General features: G+C 38.1%; 1 protein-coding gene and 1 long non-coding RNA gene across 3 annotated transcripts in view; one reads left to right on the plus strand and one right to left on the minus strand.

Annotated features, from left to right (window-relative positions):
* Positions 1–3,349: 3,349 nt before the first annotated feature.
* The window catches only part of ZNF652 (zinc finger protein 652), a 56,682-nt gene continuing 36,562 nt past the window's right edge, over positions 3,350–23,469 (minus strand). The window contains exons 2-7 of one of the 2 annotated variants that reach the window (XM_081582507.1): positions 22,587–22,683; positions 17,982–19,145; positions 14,664–14,811; positions 14,214–14,329; positions 13,598–13,742; positions 3,350–6,167 (exon numbers count right to left, since the gene is read on the minus strand). In XM_081582507.1, coding sequence (XP_081438633.1) covers positions 5,656–6,167; positions 13,598–13,742; positions 14,214–14,329; positions 14,664–14,811; positions 17,982–18,884 — 1,824 coding nt within the window. In that variant the 5' untranslated portion in view covers positions 18,885–19,145; positions 22,587–22,683 and the 3' untranslated portion in view covers positions 3,350–5,655. The remainder of the gene's footprint in view (positions 6,168–13,597; positions 13,743–14,213; positions 14,330–14,663; positions 14,812–17,981; positions 19,146–22,586; positions 22,684–23,469) is intronic. The other variant, XM_081582508.1, reaches the window with a different exon arrangement.
* LOC145542849 (uncharacterized) lies at positions 5,894–8,299 on the plus strand. Its single transcript, XR_014080190.1, has 2 exons — positions 5,894–6,211; positions 6,440–8,299. It is a non-coding gene; the product is annotated as an uncharacterized LOC145542849 (long non-coding RNA).

Consider the following 23,469-nt stretch of genomic DNA (forward strand, 5'->3'; position numbering starts at 1 on the left):
ATTTGAAAGAACTAAATTTGTTTTCAGTTTTGGAGGAGAACTGAAAGGGAGCAAGAGACCTGTGCACGGCACAAACTACAGTGCTGACCGTGAAAGGTGAGCCAATGACTAAAATGTTTTTATCAATAAGGTGCTCATATCACATGGAGAATACAAGGAAACCTCCTTTTCATTACATCCTTCATATATTACGTATCAACAATATTTTAAAAATTAATTAGATGAGAACAAGTAGAAGAGAAAGTAACTGGAAGTTTTTGAGGGATAGGATAAAAGAGGCAGATCAAAAATCAGTAAGGGACTTCTGATAAACCCAGAGAGGAATTTGAAATTAGACTAAAATAAAATTATGAGTACAACCTTGCAAAATGTTTCTAGAAGAGAGAGAGAGCACAGAGAAAGAGGGCATAGCAACAGCAGCATTCACGATCCCTTACTCAGAAAGGGGAGGCATTCAGGAAGACTAAGATGAGAAAAAGATGTTCGGAAGAGATACTTAATGACCTTTAATTTGAAAGGAACATCTAGTTTCTGGTGAAAGAAAAACACATGAGGAGTAAGATAAGGATAAAATATTTCATCATTAGAGATGTAATACATGAAGAAACAAGATATAAATAAAAGTTTAAAGTGGAATCTAAATGGGGGAACAAAACAGAAATGCATAAAAAATTCACACCCAAGGCTTCAGCGAGCTGGTAGAGACAAATCAACTGGAATATAGGTGAGTTCCAACAGTCATGGAGGATGAAATAATCAGAGGTAGGATTCAGATCAGGAAAAGAATGTTCCAGGATGCTGGCTTTTTGAAGGCACTCAAGAACAGAGTGAGAGAGACTGAAGCTGCAGCGAGAGAGATTAGAGAGATGTACACTCACTAATCTGTCGTAAGAAAATTAAAAACAACTCCAGGAACATTGTGACAATACATATATTATCAAGTTATACACAGAGTCTAACAAGGTAGAAATCCACTTTGGAAGTAGTTTCTGACAACAGTATAGCTTCTACTTAGGGGATAAGGAAGAGAAGTTTGTTTTCTGGATATGCAATTCTGCAAATGATAAATGGTATACTATCTAATTCTTTAAACAAAAGTACTGAGTTACAGCATCAAAGCTGAGACAATCAAGGAGTGTGATTTTCCTTTGAATATTGCAAAACCTATCCTCTAAGACAAAAAGATCTGATCACAAAGTCTATAAAAAGTCCAGAGAGTATAAAAGTACACAACTATGAAAGTAGATATCTTGATGGCAACTTTTATGGCTTCCATAGAAAGTCTAGAGAGGATCTCTGGTTTGCTTTATCGAGGTAGTGTCCAGGGTTGGAAGGTCATTGTTATTTGTCACAAATGCTACAGATGACAGAAGCAGGTTAGCTAGGGTGTTGCTAGTACATAATAACGCCAGTATCTCTTAATGGCTAATGACCTTTCATTCCTGAAAAAAAAAAAAAAAGATCTTTTGGGAAATTTCCTATCTTGGTTCAGGCAAAGGAAAATTATAACCTGATATTTACTTGCTCAATTTTAATAGTCTGAATAAATCCAAGTGAGTTGATTTTTGTAATGGGACATAGTTCATAAAATTCCTAAATGTAATTTATCCCTTTTTCATCATATGCTTCCCATACAGTCTGGAACAGCATCAAAATGTTCATCATGTTGGGCAGCATCGTAATAATAAAAGTTGTCTCTGCTATACAGTAGCTCAAACAGAAGGGTTTCTCTAACTTTAGTTTTTCTCTCTCTCTTTTTTCAAACATTAAAATCCCACCCACCATTCTGTATTTCACTAACTGAAATCTTTAAGATGTGGTAAATACACACACACACACACACACACACACACACACACGCATATATACACACACATATCTGCAATGAATTTCTATTTCTGCTTGATTTTCTTAAAATTTAAAATTTCCAGTGAAATAATAATTAAGCTAACAAGCATATCCATTCAACAAACATAAAAACTGGAAAAAAAAAAGTCAAGAAAAAGAAAACCAAAAGTTCACAAGCATCTCTTCAGAGTGTTTTGCCTTTAGAATACAAGGGACAATCAACCATATATATAGAGTGTACATAGGGAACATTCTAACCACAATGAAATGTTCTTCCAATCAATGTTGGTTTAAGAAAGATGGTATGACTATGGTAATGTCCATGCTCAGTCATTAATTTAGAACAGAAAATATAAATGGTAGACTGTAAAAGTATATGTAACTGATTTGTAAAGGCTACTGTGAAATATGTAGTAAAGTTTTATGTGGAGACTTCCCTGCCTGCTAAAAATAGGAATCAAATCACAAATATACATGGAAAGGAAGCCACATGCTTTAAACTGTTCATCTTATTTTCTTCATTCAAATGTAAAAAATCTAACTCTGTATAAGCCTGCCCCTCTCAATTTGAGAAAACAAGCAGCCTTTCATTAAGGCTAAGGAAGAGTTCATATTTGAAAGACAAATCTAGGTGAAAGGACAGAAAAATGTGAAAAGAAAATTAAAAAGCAATATCAACTCAAGCTGGGAATTTCTAAGTCAGTCTTAATTCTAGCAATGGTACAAGCCTTTGAAGACAGTGAAATTTAAGTCATGAAAAACAGCCTCAATTTGATATCATCTAATGCTGAAATGTGGCCTTTGCTGTCTTTAAAATTTAAGTACAGATAAGGGCTGAGAACTCAAACTCCTCCAGAGTTCTTTTTTTCATAAACAGATAACAAATAGGTAATCATTTCTGGAGAAGTCACAGGGTGCTGTACTACAGGTGGGAGGGAACACACCACGCAACACAACTTTTATCTTAGTAAAGGATCCCGATCAAATTTGTAACCCTGAGTTTGAGTCTTAAGCATGTTAAACCTGATGCACATATATGTTTAAGGCTTCATCCTCCTCTATTCAGTTCTTCTATTCAGAAACATTGTTATGAATATTCTTAATGCATTTCATTAGGCATATGTAATCTGACACCGATGAGCAGCCAATGTGTTCTGAACAGTTTTCCTGAAGACCACAAACCCCAAATCAGGGAAGGTATACTTAGCTAGGGGAAAAATTTGAGTTTCCAGATTGTTCCTTAATACATTTCACTAAGAACTGTATTGTGTGACAATGCTGATTTTTTTAAAAAGATACTCCTTTTTTTTTTTTTTGCTTCTATTAAGGGTGGTAGTGATTATCTGCTTAGTATTGGTTTTCCTATGTACCAGATATTTTCTTATGGCTATATTCACTTGAATGAAAAAAGAAATATGACTACCTGAATTTTCCAGTGTGTAATTTATAGTATACCTCATAAAGTGGTTGATTCTGTAAGTCTCCAGTTAGAATTCAGAACTGTAGCCCAATACTGTAAATTTATTTAGAATAAAATAAGGTATAACCAATTAATTAAGCTCAATTTACATCTTAAAAATCATTTTAATATTATAAGCTTGGACATGAAAAAATGGTATGTCCACACAAAGGTGTATACCCACAAACCTGTCATGGAATGAAAAGGAAATTGTGGAAGTAAGGGAGGCAGCCACTAAAGATAGAACAGTCATAAATAAAGAATTAACTTTTCTTATTGGTTTGGGTACTTGAGTGTTCAAAGAATGTATACAAACATTCAAAATAGCATTCTTTAGAAGTTACATCCAAAAATAGGGAGAGAAGTATGATACTGAAGATACTTTTCTGCCTCACTCCCAAATTTTCCTATGCTCACTATAGAAGACAAAGGCGATAATCAGAAAGAAAAAACCTGGAAATATTAATCCAAAAAGCTAGCAGAGAATGCAGTATTTTAAAAATAGGGACTTAACCTCAATGGAGAGTTCCAGTTTTTCCTACCACAGAGCTAATAAGCCAGAAAAGTGCTGCAAATATTTCTGCACACTTAATATTAAAAATAAAAAATAAATAAAAGTCAGGGTTCTGAGTCACGCAAAAATTTAAAAGCCCGAGGAGAGAAAAATGAATTTCAAGATTAAAAAAACTGAGGAAGGGAAAGAGAGAAAGTAGACTTCACACTGGAACTCAGCTCACTGACATGAAAAATTAAAAAACTTTTAGCTATACTGAGTCTGGATAAATGTGATCAGTTAAAAATAATGTTAGCCCTTCTGCTCAGCCTTTCCTATAATGAACCCCTGATTGACCATGCTCTTTAGAAGTTACCCAAACTCTTCCAAACCTGCCCCAAATTAGAGACTGGCTCTTCTTATCACCAAGAAGACTGCTACCAGGTAGTTACTTGCAGAGGACAGGGCAGCAAAATGTCACTTTCTTTCCCTCACTGCAATTTTAACTGTGTTGAACAGCTTGAAGTTGTGACTATATCCATTGACAGAAGAGACATTTTAAAAGTCATAACCCATTTGTGTTCTTATCCAAATTTCTCAGCCACTATCAGCAAGATCATGTTTTGATTTTAATGTACTATTTTATCTTTCCACAACAATTCTAGAAAAACAAAGCAACCTCAAAACGAGCAGTGTAGCAGGAGACTTCAACCTGTCATCCCACAAAGGTTGAATCTGAACACAGTTCTGAGGGAAGTGAGACGTGACTGAGATGAAACAGCCTCCCCAACTTCCTCCTCTTGATGGTGAACAGCTTGACTCAGATTTTCAAAACAGGCCAGCTTCAGGTGACTTCCCTGGAAAAGGCTCAACCCCCTGCAAATCATTCCATTTAACACACTAACTGAACCAAACCGAACATGGAGGATAGAGCATGTCCATAAGCCTAACAGACCCCCCCAAGTGTTAAGCAGAGATTAAAAAACTACCAAGGACTTATGTCAAGTTCTGAAAGCAAAACCTCATTTTTTGCAGTAACTTGGTCTGGAGACCCTCTGAGATACATCTACTTTCTGAAGCACCTTTGAGTTGTACGGATGTAAGAATAACTTTGAACTATAGAAGTTATATGCATCTTTAAGAATCACATTTTGATGATTATAAAAATTTTTTCTATTTTACAACATAGGTCCAGCTACACTGAAAAAATTACACCGCTTATTGAAATACATTTCATTTTAGAAACAGACTACTAAAGAAGTCTATACAAAAACTCTAAAATAATTTCTGTAGTAAAATAAAGAGTGCATTAGGAGAGCTACACAAAGAAGAAAATTTCTGTCTTTCTCTATAATGCTTGATATACTGTGAAACACAGCTAGCTCAACTCTGAAGCCAGCACCAAAAGCTGAAAATAATTTGTTACGATACACAGTGATACAATTAATGCTCTGGATTAATCTCACAGCCTTCCCGATTAGTACAAAGGAAACCAGGCCTGTCCCCTCTTTGAGGAGAAGTCCAGGATATAAAAGCAAGCATACCTCATCAGCTGATATGAAATTATAAAATTCCACAAGTCTGAGTATTTGAAATTTATAAAAGTCACCAGAAAATGCAAGCAAATTGGGCTTTACTTCGGTGGTTCCCTGGTTTAGATGACAGTTCCCTCCGTGAGCTCAAGGTCTTCTTGTTCACTCCCTCGGATGTGCTGATTCACCAAGACAATGACACAGCTCTTGGTGGAGGCTGAGAGTCTGACAGCTACAGAAATGCTCACCAACCCCCTCTCTGCAAACTCACACAGGGGCACGTAACTCGTAACTCGTGGAGAACACACTTAAGGAGATGGATGTTAGTGAGGCTGTGCTGCACTGTTCTTCTCTGCCAGGTGCCGCAGAAAGGTGTCCTCACCCTGGCCTCTGTTATTCAAAGGCTCACTCTTAAAGAGAGCTGGAGGTGGGGGGAGGTGAGGGACTGGGGGAATGGGAAGGTGGTGTGGGTGGTGAGGGTGAGCGTGGATGTGAAGGTGTGAGAAGGGGTGGGGGATGGGCCGAGGGGGCAGAGTGCCGACAGGGTTCATACTGACGGGCGGGGCGGGGGTCGTGGGGGTGTTCACCGCAGAAGGAACTGGGGTGGCTGGGGAGGTTGTGAGTGGGATCTGGACAGCAGGCGGCACGTTCACGGGGCTGGTCACCCGGAAGCACTTCTCCTTGTGGGCCTTAAGCATGTTGGAGAAGCGGAACCGCTGGCCGCACACGTCACACGGGTAGGGCTTCTCGCCTGTGTGAGTCCTACGGTGCCTCTTCATGTTGGGGCGGCTGGTGAAGCTTTTGCCACAGATTTCACAGATAAAGGGTTTCTCTCCTGAGATGAACACAGACACAAAGACATGATTAACACACTAGGCGGTAAGTATGTGCTCCAGCTACCCCTCATACTAAATAAGGAGGTTACTACTCCTCTCCCTTACTGCAGATTATATTCTAATAGTCATAAAAGAGTCCCCCAAAGTTGGGACTTCACAAAAAACAGCAGACACAACTAAAACTTATATACAACCTACCATCGGGGCTTGGTTAAAAGAAGATTAAAAAAAAAAAAAGCCATCTACAAAAGTGATCTTCCACATCCTACAGGAAGAAGTGGTCAGATGGCTTTCCTGTGCTCAAGGGGACCAAGCCCACAGATGAATCTCTGCCTTTAAGGTAGGCAAGCTGATCTGTAAGCAATTTCTGACATTCCAACCCAAAGTAGGACTTTGCTGAAAATGTCCCACGGAGTCAATAAGTCTCCTTATGTCTACTCATACATAATCCTTAGCATGTGGCTTACTTTTTAGTATTTGGGGAAACACTGGACTGACTCACCCTACAACATGGATTTCACAATGCAGAGTTTCTCTGCAGGCAGTTCTCCATCACATGGGACTGTCTACACATCTGAAGAGCACTCAGGGGTCCTGGCTCCAGTCTACTAAACGCCCCCAAGAAATGCTGACCATCAAAAATGTCCCCATACCATTTCCAAATGCCCTTGGGTGTGGGGAGGGTTGAAAGGCAGGCTACCGTCCTTGGTGGAGACCCTTTAGGACAGGGAGCCAAAAAGGAAACAAAACCCCATAATTCTAAGTGCACCTAGGGAGGAACTTGGGTTTGGGTTCTAAGGGATTAATTTTTAAGCTTTCCTTTGGACTTACTGCATAGCGGACTTACTGCTTATTCTATGCTGTTTGCCTGCCCCTCTCCCCAGGTCATAGGGGAGAAACAAAATGATGTTTGAACATTATGTGTCTGTGATCACTTCATCCAGAATGCTGTGGCACGGTGTCAAGTACCTGTACACATGTGCTCCAGTGACCATGTGCTTGTATTTATCAATTCCTTCATCAGTGCTCAGTGTATGTAGCTTCTATTGTTACTGTAGCTCCTGCTACAAGAGTTTGCTCTCACTTCAATCATTGCTCCCTTTCTTTCTAATAGATGTCCTTATTCTACTCAGTATAAATCAAAGCTACTGCATATTGTTCTAATATGCAGTATTACTTACTTACCTACTGTGTTCTAATCACTTAACATCTCATTAACCTTTGGTGATCCTGACAGCCTTATGAGGGAGGTATGTTGTTATCCCTATTTTACTGATGTGGAAATTAAGAAATTTGCTAAAGGTTCTATGGCTAGTGGAGAGGCAGGATTTAAAAATCTGCAGAATGGCTCCAGACACAAAAACCACAGCACTTTACACCTCAATGCTTTGTGCATTCCTGCACACACAAAGGAATGTTATTTTCTTACTGTTTTCCTCCACTTTGAGACTTCTAACCCTTTGACAAACACCTCTTTATCCATACTGCAGTCTTTACTTCTCTCTGCCTTTGAAAACGGACATCTCCTGGTGCCCTCCTTCCATGGAAGCCAGAATTGTCCTCACTTCCTAAAGACTGAATTGAACCGTCAGGGCAGACCAGTTTTCTCCACTGTTACCAGTACTATCTGCTGACTAGAATATTTCTTTTATCTTCCTACTTTTCATTATTCAATCACTGCCACTCTTCACTGTGATTCACATTCATCTTTCTAGATAAATTCTACACCCACTTGCTTTCCTTCTTTTTAATCCATTTCCTCCAATTAAAAACTTAAAATTCTATGTTAAATGGAATCAGTAATTGTGGTATACTTATCTAACAGAGAGTGTCATTAAAAACAATATTTTAAAAAGTATAGAAATGTAATTGTTAACATGAAAATCTATAATCTATTATCTGTAGTCTACTAAGTAAAACAAGCAAGTTATGAACATGTGAGCATGTGTTATTCACTTTTAATAAAAAATGCATGTAGGAAAATATGGAAAAAATACAACAAATGTTACAGTGATTATCTTTAGATAATGGGTTTATGAGTGATGTTTTATTTTCTTTTTTATGCCTATATGTACTTCCTGTTTTCTAAGATAAACATGATTCATTTGTATAATAAAATGTTTTAAAAGCACACCTATTTGATAACCTATTAATCCCCTTGATCCTTTCCTCCTTGACTCTTCAGAGTTAATAGTCTTCATTCCTAACAGCCATGTGGAGCCAGAGCCAAAGGACCTAATCTTTGATTATTAATCTAACACAGGCAAACACTCTCCATTTCACTAATCACTTCGTTGGTTCACTATACATTTTACTGACTGAAAGTTTATTAAATATATGGACATGTAACTTTCTGTTATGTGCTCAAACCTGGGTCCAATACTGGATCTGTCTAATCATCTCTCATTTGTAGTCTTCCAGGCTATAATGATTTGCCACAGATAGATCAAAAAACTATTAGAATTGGTCTACCACAAATCCATGTATTCAAATTTAAATGAGTCCTTTTTACTACTTACTAATCTTTTATCCATTTCTTGAGGTCCTACCAAATTTTCTACATTTGCTGTTCGAGACATAAACCCACAATCTCACCTAACTCTAACTCTCATTATTTATTAGGCCCCATCTTTTAACTGTGCTAATGACTGATGATACCCTGAAACCTCAAGGCAAGATTACAATGAGGCTGAAACAAGGAAAAATAAAAATATAATATTTGAAACTAACCACCTGTACAATGTCCCATTTTAAGGAAATGCTAGTAAATGGGTGGCTGGAGGAGGTACTAACATCTAAGTCCATCAAGGTAACTAGAAATACATATATCAATACATCTTATGATATGACCTAACTGTTACATACAGATAAAGCTAACCTAATTGTAAGAAATAGTATAGTGAATCTGAAGAACACACAATATAAACGAACAGAGAATCTGCAGGGAAGATAAAAAAGAGCAAGAATTTGGCTACTTAGTTGTCTTCTGCACTGTTCAAAGGAAAAAGTGATCTGGCCAATAAACATAACCACTCTAGTCTGCTTATGAATATCCGTGAGCAGCATCAGAAATCTGTATATCTATATATCTGGCCTACCATAAGATTACAATTGTTCACCTGGATTACTGCAACAGCCATCTGACTGGTTTCACCTTATCTATTCTTGCTCCCCACCCTCCAATCCACTCTTCACACTGTGTAGGCAGAGTGAACTTTCAAACAGTTGTGTCACACTCTGCTTAAAACCATTCAAGGATTTCCAACTGTCCTTAGAATAAAGCTCAAACTTTTCTACATGGCTTATTCTGTGATCCAATACTTGCTTATTGCTCTCAGGTATCATGTCTTATCATATTCCCTGCCTCCTGTCCTCCCCTAATTCATAAAATTCTAGCCCATTTCATTTAGTTGTACTTACTATGCTCTCATCACCCAAACACTGTTAGGCCTTGCTTGTCTATCACCCTAACCTGACGATAAAGTCTGTGAACCTAGGGACTATTTTAGCGTTGTTCACTACAGTAACCCCACTGAGTAGATTCTTAATATCAATAAATAAATATTAGTTAATTCTAAGACATGCATCCCCCCCCATAGTGACATCTGTGAAACTGATATATGCCATAACAATCGATGGCATTTCATTCTTTAATTTGCAGCATTTTGTTAGTGATGTATAAACTTAGCTTTGTCATGGAACTGATGACTTCTTGAATTCAATGAAGGTTGGGACTCACCATTAAGATCATTCGATTACTTTCCTTGCCTATAATTTCCTGTCCCTGACAATCTTGTGATTATAATTTAGCAACTAATATAAATTTTATTTTTTATTTATTTATTTTGTGGCAAGGTGGACTCTCCACATTTCTAATCTCTGAATTTAGAAAACCATCAAATTAAAAAAATAAAAAAGAGGAATGCCCTGGTGGTATAAATTTTATTTTAGGCAAAGAATATTCTGACCAAAGAACATAAGAGTTCTGAACCACCTATCATTCAGCCTTTTCATTGTAAATTAGCAATTTTATTAATATATCATTAAGACTATTTAGCATACACACACAAAAAGACTATTTAGCACACACACACACAAAGACTATTTAGCACAGATCAATCCCTCTGACCCTGACTGGGTATGCTGACCAATTCTGGAAGTTGAGAACCAGACTCTGGGATGGTGCCTTTTGCCCTCATGATGTCCTGTGTATCCTTCCATTTTATTACTTGCTTCATTAAATTTGTATCAGATTAAACTAAGTATGTGTTTCTGGAGCCAGATTGCCTTGGACAAGTTCTTTACTCTCTAAGCCTCATCTGAAAAATGAAGATAATAATAGGTTACTATGATAAGTTAAAAATTCGAGGAAAGTGCTTAAGACAGTATTTGATACATAGTAAACATTCAATGCATTTTAGTGCTACTACTACTATTATTATTACTATTATTATCATCATCACTATCACTGGACTGTAAGCTTTGTGAGGGCAAAAACCAGGCCTTAATTCATCCTGTATCTCTAGGTACTTAGCACTATGCCTGGTACAAGGAGAATCAGCAATTATTCTATGTTGAACTCACCCCGTGTCCACACCATCCCAGGAAACCCTGCCTGAGGGCTGGTCGCTTCCCTAGATAAGATCTGCCTCACTTCTGTTTAACTGCAAAGAAATAGCCCAATCAATGTCAGTTCCTGCAATGGCCTTAATCCCAACCAAAACATACTCTACATGTGGTTCCAACCAGCCGTAAAACAGCTATCTTTTTTCTTCTGTAAAAGCTAACCCTTTCTGGGTCCTCTCCAAGGTACTACTGTCATCCTTATTTAATATTGATAGCAATGGAACCAGAGGCCTACAGGAGTTGCATAATTCAGGTAAGGTCACACTGCTAGTGAGTGGCAGTGCTTTCCCAGTGTGAGCATCATAAACAATATTAAAAGGCAGATGACAAACTAGGGGGAAGTATTTTAATACTTCTGTTAAACAACGTCCAGGGGACATAAATACATACAAAGAGCTATTATATAAAGAGCTGCCATAAGCAGTAAGAAAAAACCAAACACTGCAATGAAAGGATGAATACAAAAAAGGCATAAGCAATTCAGAAAAGGAAATATACTGATACTCAACAAGTGTACTGAAAGAAATGTTCCATCTTACTTAGCAATTAAGTACAAATTAACACAAAAAGAAACCATTTTTCACCTATTAATTCAACAATTATTTTATTTACATTGGACAGGGCTGGGAAAATGAGTGTTTTCATGCACAGCTGCTAAGAGTGTATATGGACAGCTATTTGGCAATATATACCACCAAGTCTTAAAAATACACACATCCCTTTGCCCTAATAATCCCATTTCCAGGAATTTATCTAATAATCATGGATGTGTTAGCCAGAAAGTTGTTTGTCACGGTACTATTAATAATTATAACAGTAGAAAAATTGGAAAAATCTAAATGTCCAATGGGGAACTGGCTAAATAAAATGGAGATAATATCCTTAACAGGACTGTGGTAAAGGTTATATTGATTAAATGAGATAATGTATGCAAAGTGCTTAAGATAGTACTTGGCATATATGTGCATAATAAATGATGGCTATTATTACAACAAATTTATAAGGACTATTACACAACCATTAAAATGATATTACTGTTAATGACATAATATAGTAAAATAAAAGTAGGTTATAATAGAGCATAAAGACCCAATTTTTGTTTTATTACTATATATATATGAATATATAAACAGTTTTCCACAGTATCTGTTTACATATTAAGAAATTACAGAATTTAAAAATATATATGCTAAAATGTTAACAGTAGTGATCTCTCAATGATAATATTATAGATCATTGCAATTTTCATATTTTCAATATATTTTCAAAAGTATGTACTACTACTTTTAATGAGAAGAATAAACATTTAAGTGAATTTAGGTGGCTATATTCCTTTAGAAGAAATAGGAAATGTTCAGGTTGCCTATTTGGTCAAAGAAGAATATGTTGAATATATAAAACTTTGTTTTTATTCAACAAATACATTAATCATGAAATGTACACTTCAGTTTCATACTCTGGACATTTAACGGCCTAAAAAAAGAAAGAAGGACAAAGGAGCAAGAGGAAAGAGGAAGAAACACAGGAGGAGGAGAGGAGAAAGTGCAGGGAGGAAGCAGAGGGAGACAGGCGGAGAAGCGGTGAGCACAGAGGCAGAGGCTTACACGGTGGACGTTCCTTCCAGTCCTGCAACCAACATTAACTGGGCATCTACCAGGTGCCAAGCACTGTTTGTGAGTGTGAAACAGCTTCTGCCAACAAGAAGACTTATTTTCTGCTGAATAGTTTCCTGCTGAATTAACAAAAAACTGCACCCTAAAACTGGCTCAGAACTAAGTGTCTATCCAAGAACCACCAGACTTCAAGGGGAGAATCTGTTAAATACTTTGATATATTAGGCTTCAAAGTTAGCATTACCTTTTGAAATGCAATTTACTTAAACTTCTCTTGTGACTCTTCCTCTAGTTTATTCCTTAAAATCTGAGGTGCTCTGCTCTGAAGGGGAAAGAAGCCCATCAGGCAGGCATTCTTCCTTGGACTTTAAATACAGAAATGGGAACTACAGAGACCCAGACATGGGAAGAATTTCCTCACGACTCATAAGCAGGCTAAGCAAGATAATCTCTTGTGGTTCTTTGTAGCTCTGCTACTCTGCAGATTAATAAAACCTAGAATTCTGTGATTAGATTTTATTTAAAAGCTTGAAAAATGTTTCATACTGTTCAGTTTGTGCAAAGATATCTAATTCCAGAGCATCAAGATGAGATGGAGATACAATGCCCCAGTGTTTACACTGGGCTATTATTCTAACCAGCTCTCTGAAGGCTGGGGGATCAAATGCTTACAAGACAAATCTATGCTATGAAGCATATACCCCTGAAAACATAAAGCAGTTAAAACATTATTTAACCTCAGTTGATGGTTATGTTCATGACAAGTAGTGAATTGTGGTAAATCAATTCCAATCAAACTTTAAGAATACTGAGAGGGTATTCTGTTAAAATCAGTCAATATCCTCCATTTTTTAAAGACCTAGAATCCTTTCCTCAGAAAAATAACATACACACATACACAAAATAAGTTTCATACAATTTCAGGAGATCCTGTGCCCCAAATAAAGAGTCCATCACCTTGAAGGAACTCACAGTTAAAAGGCACTAACAATACTTTTTGAAATAAATAAATTGATAAAAGCCTAATTTTTCAATATTATAAATTTATATTGTTCAACATCAGATTTATGTAAAGCGGTATTTGCACTTAGGATGCAGGCTTGTGGTTTAGAATTTTAAGTAAACAGACTCACAGGTGATCACTAATAAGTGCCTGAGACACATCTGTACCTTTCTCAAGAATTCCTTACCAGTGTGTGTTTTCATGTGCTCGTCGAAGTACTGCTTCATGTTGAAGTCCTTGCCGCACCACTGGCACATGAACTGTTTGTGCCCGATGTGGATGCTCATGTGGGAGCGGAGCTGGTACTTGTACTGAAACCTTTCGTCACAGTTCTGCATTGGACACAGTGGAGACTTTTGAATGCCAAGCATAGTCACTTTACTTGTGCCCACCCTATATAGTCTGAGATTAGGTTTATTTTTCATACTCAAAATAGAACCTGCTTGTGTCAACTGTTTGGCTCTGCTGTATTTCCCAGCTGAGTTATTAATAAAAGGGAACCTTTCTCAAATAATTATCACTGAAGTATATCCAACTTCTCTGAATTAGTGAGAAAAGTAAAATAATTTATCATGTGTTAGTCCCAATTTTAACCTAATCTAAGAAAGTCAACACTGTTAAAAATGACTGCTCTTCACCCAGCAGTGAGCTAACAACACACAGCGCTCAGCACATGGTCTGACGGTTCTGTGGAAATGCAGCCTGTGCTTTGCACAAGGCATGCCTCTCTTCCACTCTCACCACGTATACACACACACAAGCCAGTCCCCACACCTGGGTCTGGTGGGCAGCCTGGGCCTTACCTCACATCGGAAGGGCTTCTCTCCAGAGTGCTGCAAGGAGTGGACCTTGAGTGACATACTGCGTTTGAATGACTTTCCACAGGTTTCACAGGTAAATGGCATGTCTTTTGTGTGTGCTGCAACATAGAATGCACTTATACTCAAAATCAGTTCACCAAAAGGCTCAAACTGGAAAAGAGATATGTTCTACTGTAAGGACATCTTAATTTACTACGCTCTCATCTGTGAGGCTGTAGCAGCAGAGTTGAAAGAATAACAATGTTGAAAAGAAACCTGGGTGTGGAAGACTCTACCATCCAATCTGGTGATGCTTACTGAAGACATGTTGCATTTGGTTTCAACAAGTCAAAACTGATTCAAGTAAGGCAGTTTCTCATCCTGCCCAATTCGAAGCATAAAACACACCAAAGAACAAGGGAAAATTATAGGTGTTAGAGAAAAGCAACTTACCAACCATATGTTTCCGTACATGAGCCATGGTATAGAATTTCTTCTCACAAATTTCACAGGAAAATTTCTTTTCTGCATATCCATGGACGATCTTGATATGTTCATGAAGGGACCAGAGTTTCTTGAACGATTTATTACAGGAAACACACTGAGCAGGATAAACAGAAATAATCTTTATTTATAGGGGTTTCCAGAAAGCCTCACCTGTGGACCGGCAGCTGAAATATGCCAAGTTGAATGGGTTGCAGTATCTTAGTTCCCTCAACCAAGGACTGAACCCAGGACACAAAGTGAAAGTGCAGAGTCCTAACCACCAGACTGCCAGGGAAGTCCCATGCAGTGGGTGTGCTTTAGATTTGTGGCACAGACCAGAATCCAAACAAATGCTATTCTTCCATGAAGTCCAGATTTCAACACCAACATCTTTATGTTCCATTTCCTAAGATGAATTTTTTAGAGACACTTTGGCAGTATGAAAACAATGGCAAACAGTAAGACAAAAAGAAATACAAAGTTCCACTAACATCAAAGAATTGACTGCTTTTATCAAATTAGTATTGTACCTTTGAAAAGAACCTCAAGTTCTGTTTTTTTTTTAAATATGGATTACTATAAGCAGCCGTTTCCTACACGTGGGTTACTATGCAGTTAATGTGTGTTTACCAGAGAATACAAACTAATTTTAAATTAACATAAAAGCAAGATAAAACAAATCATACGTGAATGGTTATAAATCTACAGAAGAATAACAATATTTTTGTAGCTTAGTGAACATATTCAGAGTCTTCATTAACACAAACTACTGAGATTTTACTATATTTTCCTAATTTTCTCTATTAAACATTTCCCTCTGGCAGAATTTAACATAACCCCTCAGCTGCTGGTATCCGTCCCTTTTCCTGAGAAGCTCAGATCCAGATCTCACACAGGCATCTGTAGGAGACACAGGCAATCCACCTACTGCCCTGTATTATGCATCATTACCTGTCTAGGATATCATAACATGTACCAAAATATAATACTTCTCATTAAAAACAGTATTAGGAAGTTCTAGGTAAGCATCAGACTCTGCAATACATAAGGGAAAAAGTTGTTATTTGCTGCAAATATTTAATAAAGATCTCTGAACACACTGTCATTTCAGGAAATGAGGACCAAGAAGAGTCACAGAGATAAGCCTCTGGCTGGATACTGCTGGAGGAAAGGATAGACAAACCCTATAAGCCATTCATTCTGTAGAGCACAGCTTTAATTTTTACTTGTTATTAGGTCATCAGGATTAGAAATGCAAAAAGAGTTCATTCAGCAGAATTCACAAAACCTAAATTATAAGTTTAAATGAAATCATGGTGAAGAACAGTGAATACAATCACACACAAAGAGGATTTGTTAAATGTTTTCTTTTCTGCATTTCTTGTTGTTGTTTAGTCGCTAAGTTGTGTCTGACTCTTTGGGACCCTATGGACTGCAGCCTGCCAGGCTCCCTCTGTCCATGGGATTTCCCAGTCAAGAACACTGAAGTGGGTTGCCATTTCCTCCTCTAGAGGATCTTCCTGACCCAGGGAGTGAACCTGCATCTCCTGCACTGGCAGGCACTGGCATGCAGATTCTTAACCAGCAAAGCTACCAAGAAAGCCCCTTCTGTACTTAATGAAGGAAAGTTAAAAGAAAAAAAAACAAACAACAACTATACAAAGATCAAGATCAAGAGATACCTTTTCAGCAATGAATCGTTACAGAACTAAGTTTGACCCCTAGGGTGCAGCACAGCATCGCACTTCCTCTGGCCTGAATTGTTGCAACCAATTCAGAACCAAGCCCCAGCACCAGCAGTTATTGAGACAGGCGCCATGATTCAGTCTTCTTTTATTTACCAAGTGTGTCAGAGATCAAGTCACAACTGATGAATCAAAATGCAGTGAACTTTTAGCAAATGTAATTTATATATATATTTATTTATCATTTCATGTATTTATTTTTGGCAGTGCTGGGTCTTTGTTGCTGTGTAGGCTTTTCTCCAGCTGTGGAGAGTGGGGGCTACTCTCTAGTTGCAGTGCTCAGGCTTCTCACTGTGGTGGCTTCTCTTGTTGTGAAGCATGGGCTCTGGGGCACAAGGGCTTCAGTAGTTGCAGCAAATGGGCTTAGTAGTTGTGACTCTGGGGCTCTAGAGCACAGGCTCAATAGTTGTGGCACATGGGATTAGCTGTGGCATGTGGGATCTTCCTGGATCAGGGATCAAACCCATGTCTCCTGCATTGGCAGGCAGATTCTCTACTACTGAGCCAGTGGGGAAGCCCCTAATTTATATTTTTAAAAATCCTCTTTAAAGTAATGATTTCAGTTGTTGATTAAAAACAAGAAAGAAAAACGAAAAATAAGGAACATTCCAAATCAGGAGTACTCCAAGAAACACACTGAAACCAAACGATTTCATCTTCTACAAGAAGTTCAGCTTAAGTATGGTACAAGAAATTTCTATTTTACATGTCTTTTGGAGACATTAATAGACTTACCTTTTATGAATGAATATTCATATTCATTAATATGCACTTACATGTGCAAACCAACATAGCTCAACATAATATAGTTCACACAACATGATACAATTAGCACACCTTTTAACCTATCACAATATAGTCCTTTCAAGACATCAACCTGGTTTGAATACCGTGTTTTGTTACTTTAATACTACACAGTAGCATTATATAAGCCTACTGTCAGGTGGGCAATATTTTCAATCAGCTCAGCCTCCTTTAAAGTTTGCATATTCCCATGAGCTTAGCCTCTTGACAAATTTAGTGCTGTCATCTCTCCACTGGTTTAGAAGCAAACTCACTCCTGGAGATCTTCCATTTCCACCAGTCTGAGTCATTATGGATTTTGTCCCCAACAGCTGCACTAGAACCTGGCATCCTTTCAAACCTTAGAAAAGGACCTCTCTACTCCTGACTTTTACTTGATATCTCCCACCTTGACAGCGAAGACACCAGAATGAATTATATTACATGTCTTACAAGAGTAAATCTCAGTGCCAAGTCGGTGTTGACTTTACCTCCTTGTCAATCACCTATATCAGATTCCCCTTTCCAATGGACCTGAGTTCCCACTAGTCCAGCGTCAGTTAAATTTATGCTTTTGAAAGAAAATATTAAGCCTGGTTTTGAAAATACCAAAGCAGGGGCTTTAAAAAAAAAGATAAATTGGTGAAAACTGTCCCTTCAGCCTCTATTGTATTTATTCTCTTGGGCAGATACCAGGTGAGTCTGAAACAGCCAGGTTCTATCCTGGAAAGTTTGCCCTCTTGGTGATAAGACCTACCTGAATATTTTTTTCACAGTCTGTTTGCTGGTGAAGGGACAGCTCACTTTCCAGGACAAACTTCTTGCCACACTTATCACAAATCTGCATGCGCCTATGAGTAACGTTCATGTGCTTCTCCAGGTACCAGCGAGTATTAAACACCCTGGGGCACTTCTCACAGGTCAGAGTCTCTTTCTCTTCACACTTAGCTTTCTGCACTGGTGCTTTGGGCTCCTTTGTGGCCCGCTTCTTACGCTTAGGTGGCTCTACACTCTTCCTACGACCTCTCGTAGCTCTGGGAGTAGGGGAAGTGGCAGCTGCGGCAACAGAGGCAGCTCTCCTCGTTCTCCTCTGTGTAACGCTGACCTTCTCCACCGTCTTCTCCTTTTTCTTCTGCCTTTCATTCTCTCCATAGTCATTGCTGTCATCCGTGGCCTCTTCCTCACTCTCTTCCTCTTCCTCCTCACTGCTTGTCTTAAGAACAGGAGTCTCTTTGGACTGAGAAGAGACACCCTTTTCCCCTTTAGACACATTTAACGTTTGATTATTAAGGTTTACCTCCACTATGATCTGCTCCCTTTTGTAGGAGACTTCCTCCTCCTCCTCCTCTTCTGTGTCATCAGAATTCTCTCGGTCTTCTTTAACACCGTGCACGTCAGACACTGCTCTTGTCTCCCTGAAATACGGCTGCTCCTCTGTTTCATGGAGATGTGGCTTGCTCATCTTGGTGTCCACTAACACAGAATAAGGACTTCCTGATTCCCTTTTGTACACTTTGGTGGACAGGTCGAGTTCTTGGTTGGCACCATGATAAAAGGAAGATGGCACTTGACCACGACGGCTATCTTCTTGTGCCATTCCTGCTACGTGCACAGCACGGTTTTCAACCAGCTCCTGACAAGAGCCGGCTGTGTGGCTCATTAGTAAGTGGCCTAATTTATTAAGCAGTTCAGACTATAGAGAATAGGTTTAAAACAGGGTAATTATTAAGACTCAAATCTTTTTCCATCCACAAAGAATCACTCAAACGGGGGGAAAAAAGGTATTCCTGGAACCTGTGTGCAATTCTTCCAGTGTGTTGCAGCACCAATGCATAAGTCAAAAGGTTTGGTATTATGGCAAGAGCAGAGCACTAGTGATTTTCCTTTTGCAGAAAGCTGCAAATGACTTGGAGCATCTTATCTGCAAAGAAAAGCAAAGAGAAAAAAGATCAAATATCTCTTATTTCCTTCTTATAGCATGCCCTGACATCATACAACAAACATACCTTAAATGATTAAATTCTTTATATATACAATTCTTTATCCTGCTCAAATGGTTCAGTGTGGGCCATCATGTTACTGCATTACATGAATTCAACAAACATTTTGTTAGAATGCAAATTCTAAGACAGCAGGAGTCATTATCCGTCCCATTCACTGAGATATCCTTAGAGCTTAGTACAGTGACTACCAGTACTTAGCTGGTATTCATTACATACTTAATGATGCTTAGTGAACATCTGTCTTTGCATAGCAGTCATTATCCTGGACATACTGACATGGCAGAATATATGGTCCACGTCCACAAGGAGTTTATAGTCTAGATACCCAGTGTGTGAGGTCCATGAAATACACAAGAACCTCATGCTGGCTGGCTTTCTTTTCAACATCAGACACCACCATCCAGCACAGTGAGAGCTTAAGGAACAAAGGAGGTAGTGGTCTAGGCACTGTGGACCAGAAAAATAAAGCAGCTAACTGACATAACAATAGAAGAGAGAGCGAGAGATCCCTGGCCTTAAATAATTTATAATCTAGGTATAGATATCATTGTTTTCAGGTTTATTAGAGTAATTTCAAAGTTGCTAGGTATTTTTAAATTTGTTCTATGCATAGTTCTCTAGATTCACTCAATAACCAGGTGATTTTCATGTTTCAGCTGCATAGGAGTCTAAATGCTAAGAAACAGTAACCATAAAGCTGATATGGTTCCAGGAAAAATAAAATCCATTAAAAAAAAAAAAAGATGAGAAGGGTGCATAATTTGCTTTGTGATGTACCTCACATTGCTGCTTAGCCAACCACTTAACTTCTGAGTCACATAAATATTACTACAGACGTATACCCTAATTAACAAAAGGAAGGAAACTAGTACTTACTGAATACCTGCCATGTGCACAAACACTGTAAAGGTGCTCATTATTTATTATTCCTATTTAATGCCCACTACAAAACTCTGGGGTTGATTTTTAAACTTATTTTAAATCTTTCATCAAAGTAATCACTAATAAAAAAAGCATCCGCAGTTTTACAAATCAAATATACTGCAAGGTTTATAGCAAAAGCAGCCATCCTCTGCCTATTCCATCCCATCTGAGTCCTTTACCTGAGACAAAAGTGTTTCTTTTAGCTGTTCCTCTTCCCTTTCCCTCTGTATAAACTTTTATATTTCTAAACAATGTGGTTATATTTCTTTCTTTTTTCTTTTTTTGGGCTGTGCCACATGGCATGTCGAGTCTCAGATCTTCCATTAGGGGTTGAGACAGGGCCCTTCACAGTAGAAGCGTAGAGTCTTAACTACCGGACCGCCAGGGAAGTCCCTGTGATGACATTTCTATTTCTTGACTTTTTTCCCCCCAATTTTAGACACTACCACTTATCTCCCACTATAGTTTTCTTACCTTATTGCTCCCAACTCTCCTCTCATCCCCCCAATATAGTTGTATCACTTTTTTGTAAAGTATTTATTGCTTACATTATTATGACTATAATAAATAATTCACAACTATTACTATCATTCCTCTGCTACTGTCTCTCTTCCATTTTCTAAAAAATTATTTTAGGGAATTCCCTGGTGGTCCAGTGGTTACGATGCTGTGCTTTCACTGCCAAGTGCCTGGGTTCAATCCCTGGTTGGGGAACTAAGATTCCATAAGCTATGTGGCATGGCCAAATAAACAAATAAATTAACTTAAAAAAATGAATTTTACTTTCATTTTAGTAGAATTTCAGAAAGGAGCAGTGATAAATGCCACCGTGCTTTACTTGACATCTGAATATATATATATATATATATACGTATATATATATACGTATATATATATACATATATATATATATACTTCTTTGTATTTATAAAAGGGAAAATTATGCCTATGAGAGGTTAAATAATTTGTCCAAGATCGTGCATCTGTTGAATGACAGAAGCAATATTTGACCCCAGGCCTGCCTGACTCCAAAGCTTTATTTCTACTATGACAAATGACATTCCAAAATAATTTAAACTCAACTCTTCCTGTAACCATATAGCTTTTTAATCAGTTTTATACCTTGTATTTCAAGTAGGAAAATCACAGTAGCTTTATTTTGTATTGCCCAAACTTCTGAAATAATGTAAACTACAAGTACCAGTAAATAAAACTTACCCACATTAATTATCTCAAATTAAGCAAGGGAAGAGAGACAGTAAAATTCAATTAACCAGCAAAAAATAGGAACAGAACAAAATCATGACGAAAAATAAATGAAAGGATATCCTCTATGGTCATCATCAATGTGTTCTTCCCAAATATCCTGGCCCTCAGCCTTCTGGACACGTGACTGTACTTTCTGACTCTGCCCCTCCCCCAGTGGTTGGGGGGACCACGACTACTTTCAGCCAGTACAGCTGAGTAGAAGTGACACGTGGAAGAGCAACGTGAGACCCTCCAGGCCTCTCCTCCCACTGTGACAGCGACCAGCAACCCTCAAAGTGAAGACTGCTATGGCTGCTATCAACCTAGGACCCTGAGTAACAAAATGACCCACAGGATATGCACAGTGCAGCGATCATTAAAATTCTTTGTATTTTATTTAACTTTAAGGAGACCATGTTTTCAAAACCACCGAGATTTTGTGTTGTTTATTACTGCAGCATAACCTGCGTCTCTCCTAGCTGATACAGGTGGAATCCAGAAGTGTGGTGCTGTCTCATCAAAAAACCTGAAGTATATGGTGAAGGCTAAGGAGCTAGGGAGAAGGAGGTAAGGAAAAACTTATCAGAGGCTAAAAGGATAGCAGCTCATAGTGTGCAGTGGTGAAGAGAGCAAATATGCCTTGAGAATTTATAGCTCTAGTGGGAAAATGGACCATTAAGAGATTGTGTTGGTTACTGCTGGCTGTATTTAACAAATTATTGGATGAATTCAGAAAAGAATTCATCAGTTTCCAGCGATTTGTGGGGTCAGAAGAATCAAGTACTTAATCCAAAGCTGAGGTCTCTGAGCTACAAATGCTGATCAGAGTTCAGTCTTGAGGCAAGAATCAAGTCAAAGATTTGGCCTTTACAACCACTGATAAAACCTCCCAATTGATTAAGGTACTGCTGAATAAAACAGCTTTTCTAAAAAAAGACTAAAGAGGGGTTCTCTCATCAAAATAGCCTCTTAGTCTGTTTTGCTACTAAGCATGTTGCTTTGAAGTGAATTAGTTCAAATGCTATTAGTAAATAAGGAAATGATATCAATATAACACAGAAGTTAAGTTGGTTTATATGCACTTTTCTCTTGTTGGAAGTAACCAGGAAAAAGTTCCCAAATTTAAAAGAAAGCCTTAGCAATATATGAAAACACTAAGAAAAAAGCTAAACATCCCACTTATGTACCTTCCTTTAATGCAAGTCGTGGCTGATTCAGCTGCTTCATGAACCATTGCATTTTCCACTTTATATCTGGTGAAGCTGAGGATATATGTTTCTCCTCCTGTGTTTAAAGAAGAAAATTTTGATTGCTGAATCATACACCACACCACAGATCAAATTTTTACTGTAATGAAATTAGTTTCTATTGTAAGTGAATGTGTTCAAGACCCCAAAGTCTCAGAGGAAGAAACAAGCATTCCAGAGACTGAGTCTGTAAAGCTTCAACCAACTGATGCTGACTGCATATGCCAGGGGAGATTTAATATGCTATTGTTTTTATTTTAATTAGCTTTGTTTTTATTACTGCACTGGTTACAGTGGTCCACAGGTTTTGAGTCTGCACAATCCTATTTTTTCCCATAAGCTCCGTTTATTTTAGTGTGCAATTTTGCAGAACTCAGGAAAGCATATATGGCATTACAGCAGAAATACCTGTACTCAAAATTAAGTCAAGAAAGAAGTATGAGACCAATAAGGCTGAGCCACACAACAAATCTATGAAGTATGGTTAGAAAGAATTGTGGATGTGGCTAGGGCACATGGAGCTGACTAGAAACAAATAAGTAAAAAGCCAACTAAGTTTTTGAGAGTTATACTGCTAAAAGAACCACCAGCCTACACCTGAGAGGCTGTGACTATTCAAGACTTTTTCTTTCTTTTTGGCTGCACCATGTGGCATGCAGAATTTCCCTGACCAGGGGATCAAACCCATGCCCTCCTCAGTGGAAACAGAATCTTGTCCACTGGACCACCAGGGAAGTACTCAAGACTTCTAAAAATGATCTTTGGGTTCTCAAGCATCCATGGCAGGAAGTGGATTAAAAAAGCTGTTCATCCCCCTAAGGGG

This window comes from Giraffa tippelskirchi, chromosome 3, assembly GCF_054371585.1.
Source record: "Giraffa tippelskirchi isolate mGirTip1 chromosome 3, T2T-mGirTip1v1.2.pri, whole genome shotgun sequence".
NCBI lineage: Eukaryota > Metazoa > Chordata > Mammalia > Artiodactyla > Giraffidae > Giraffa > Giraffa tippelskirchi.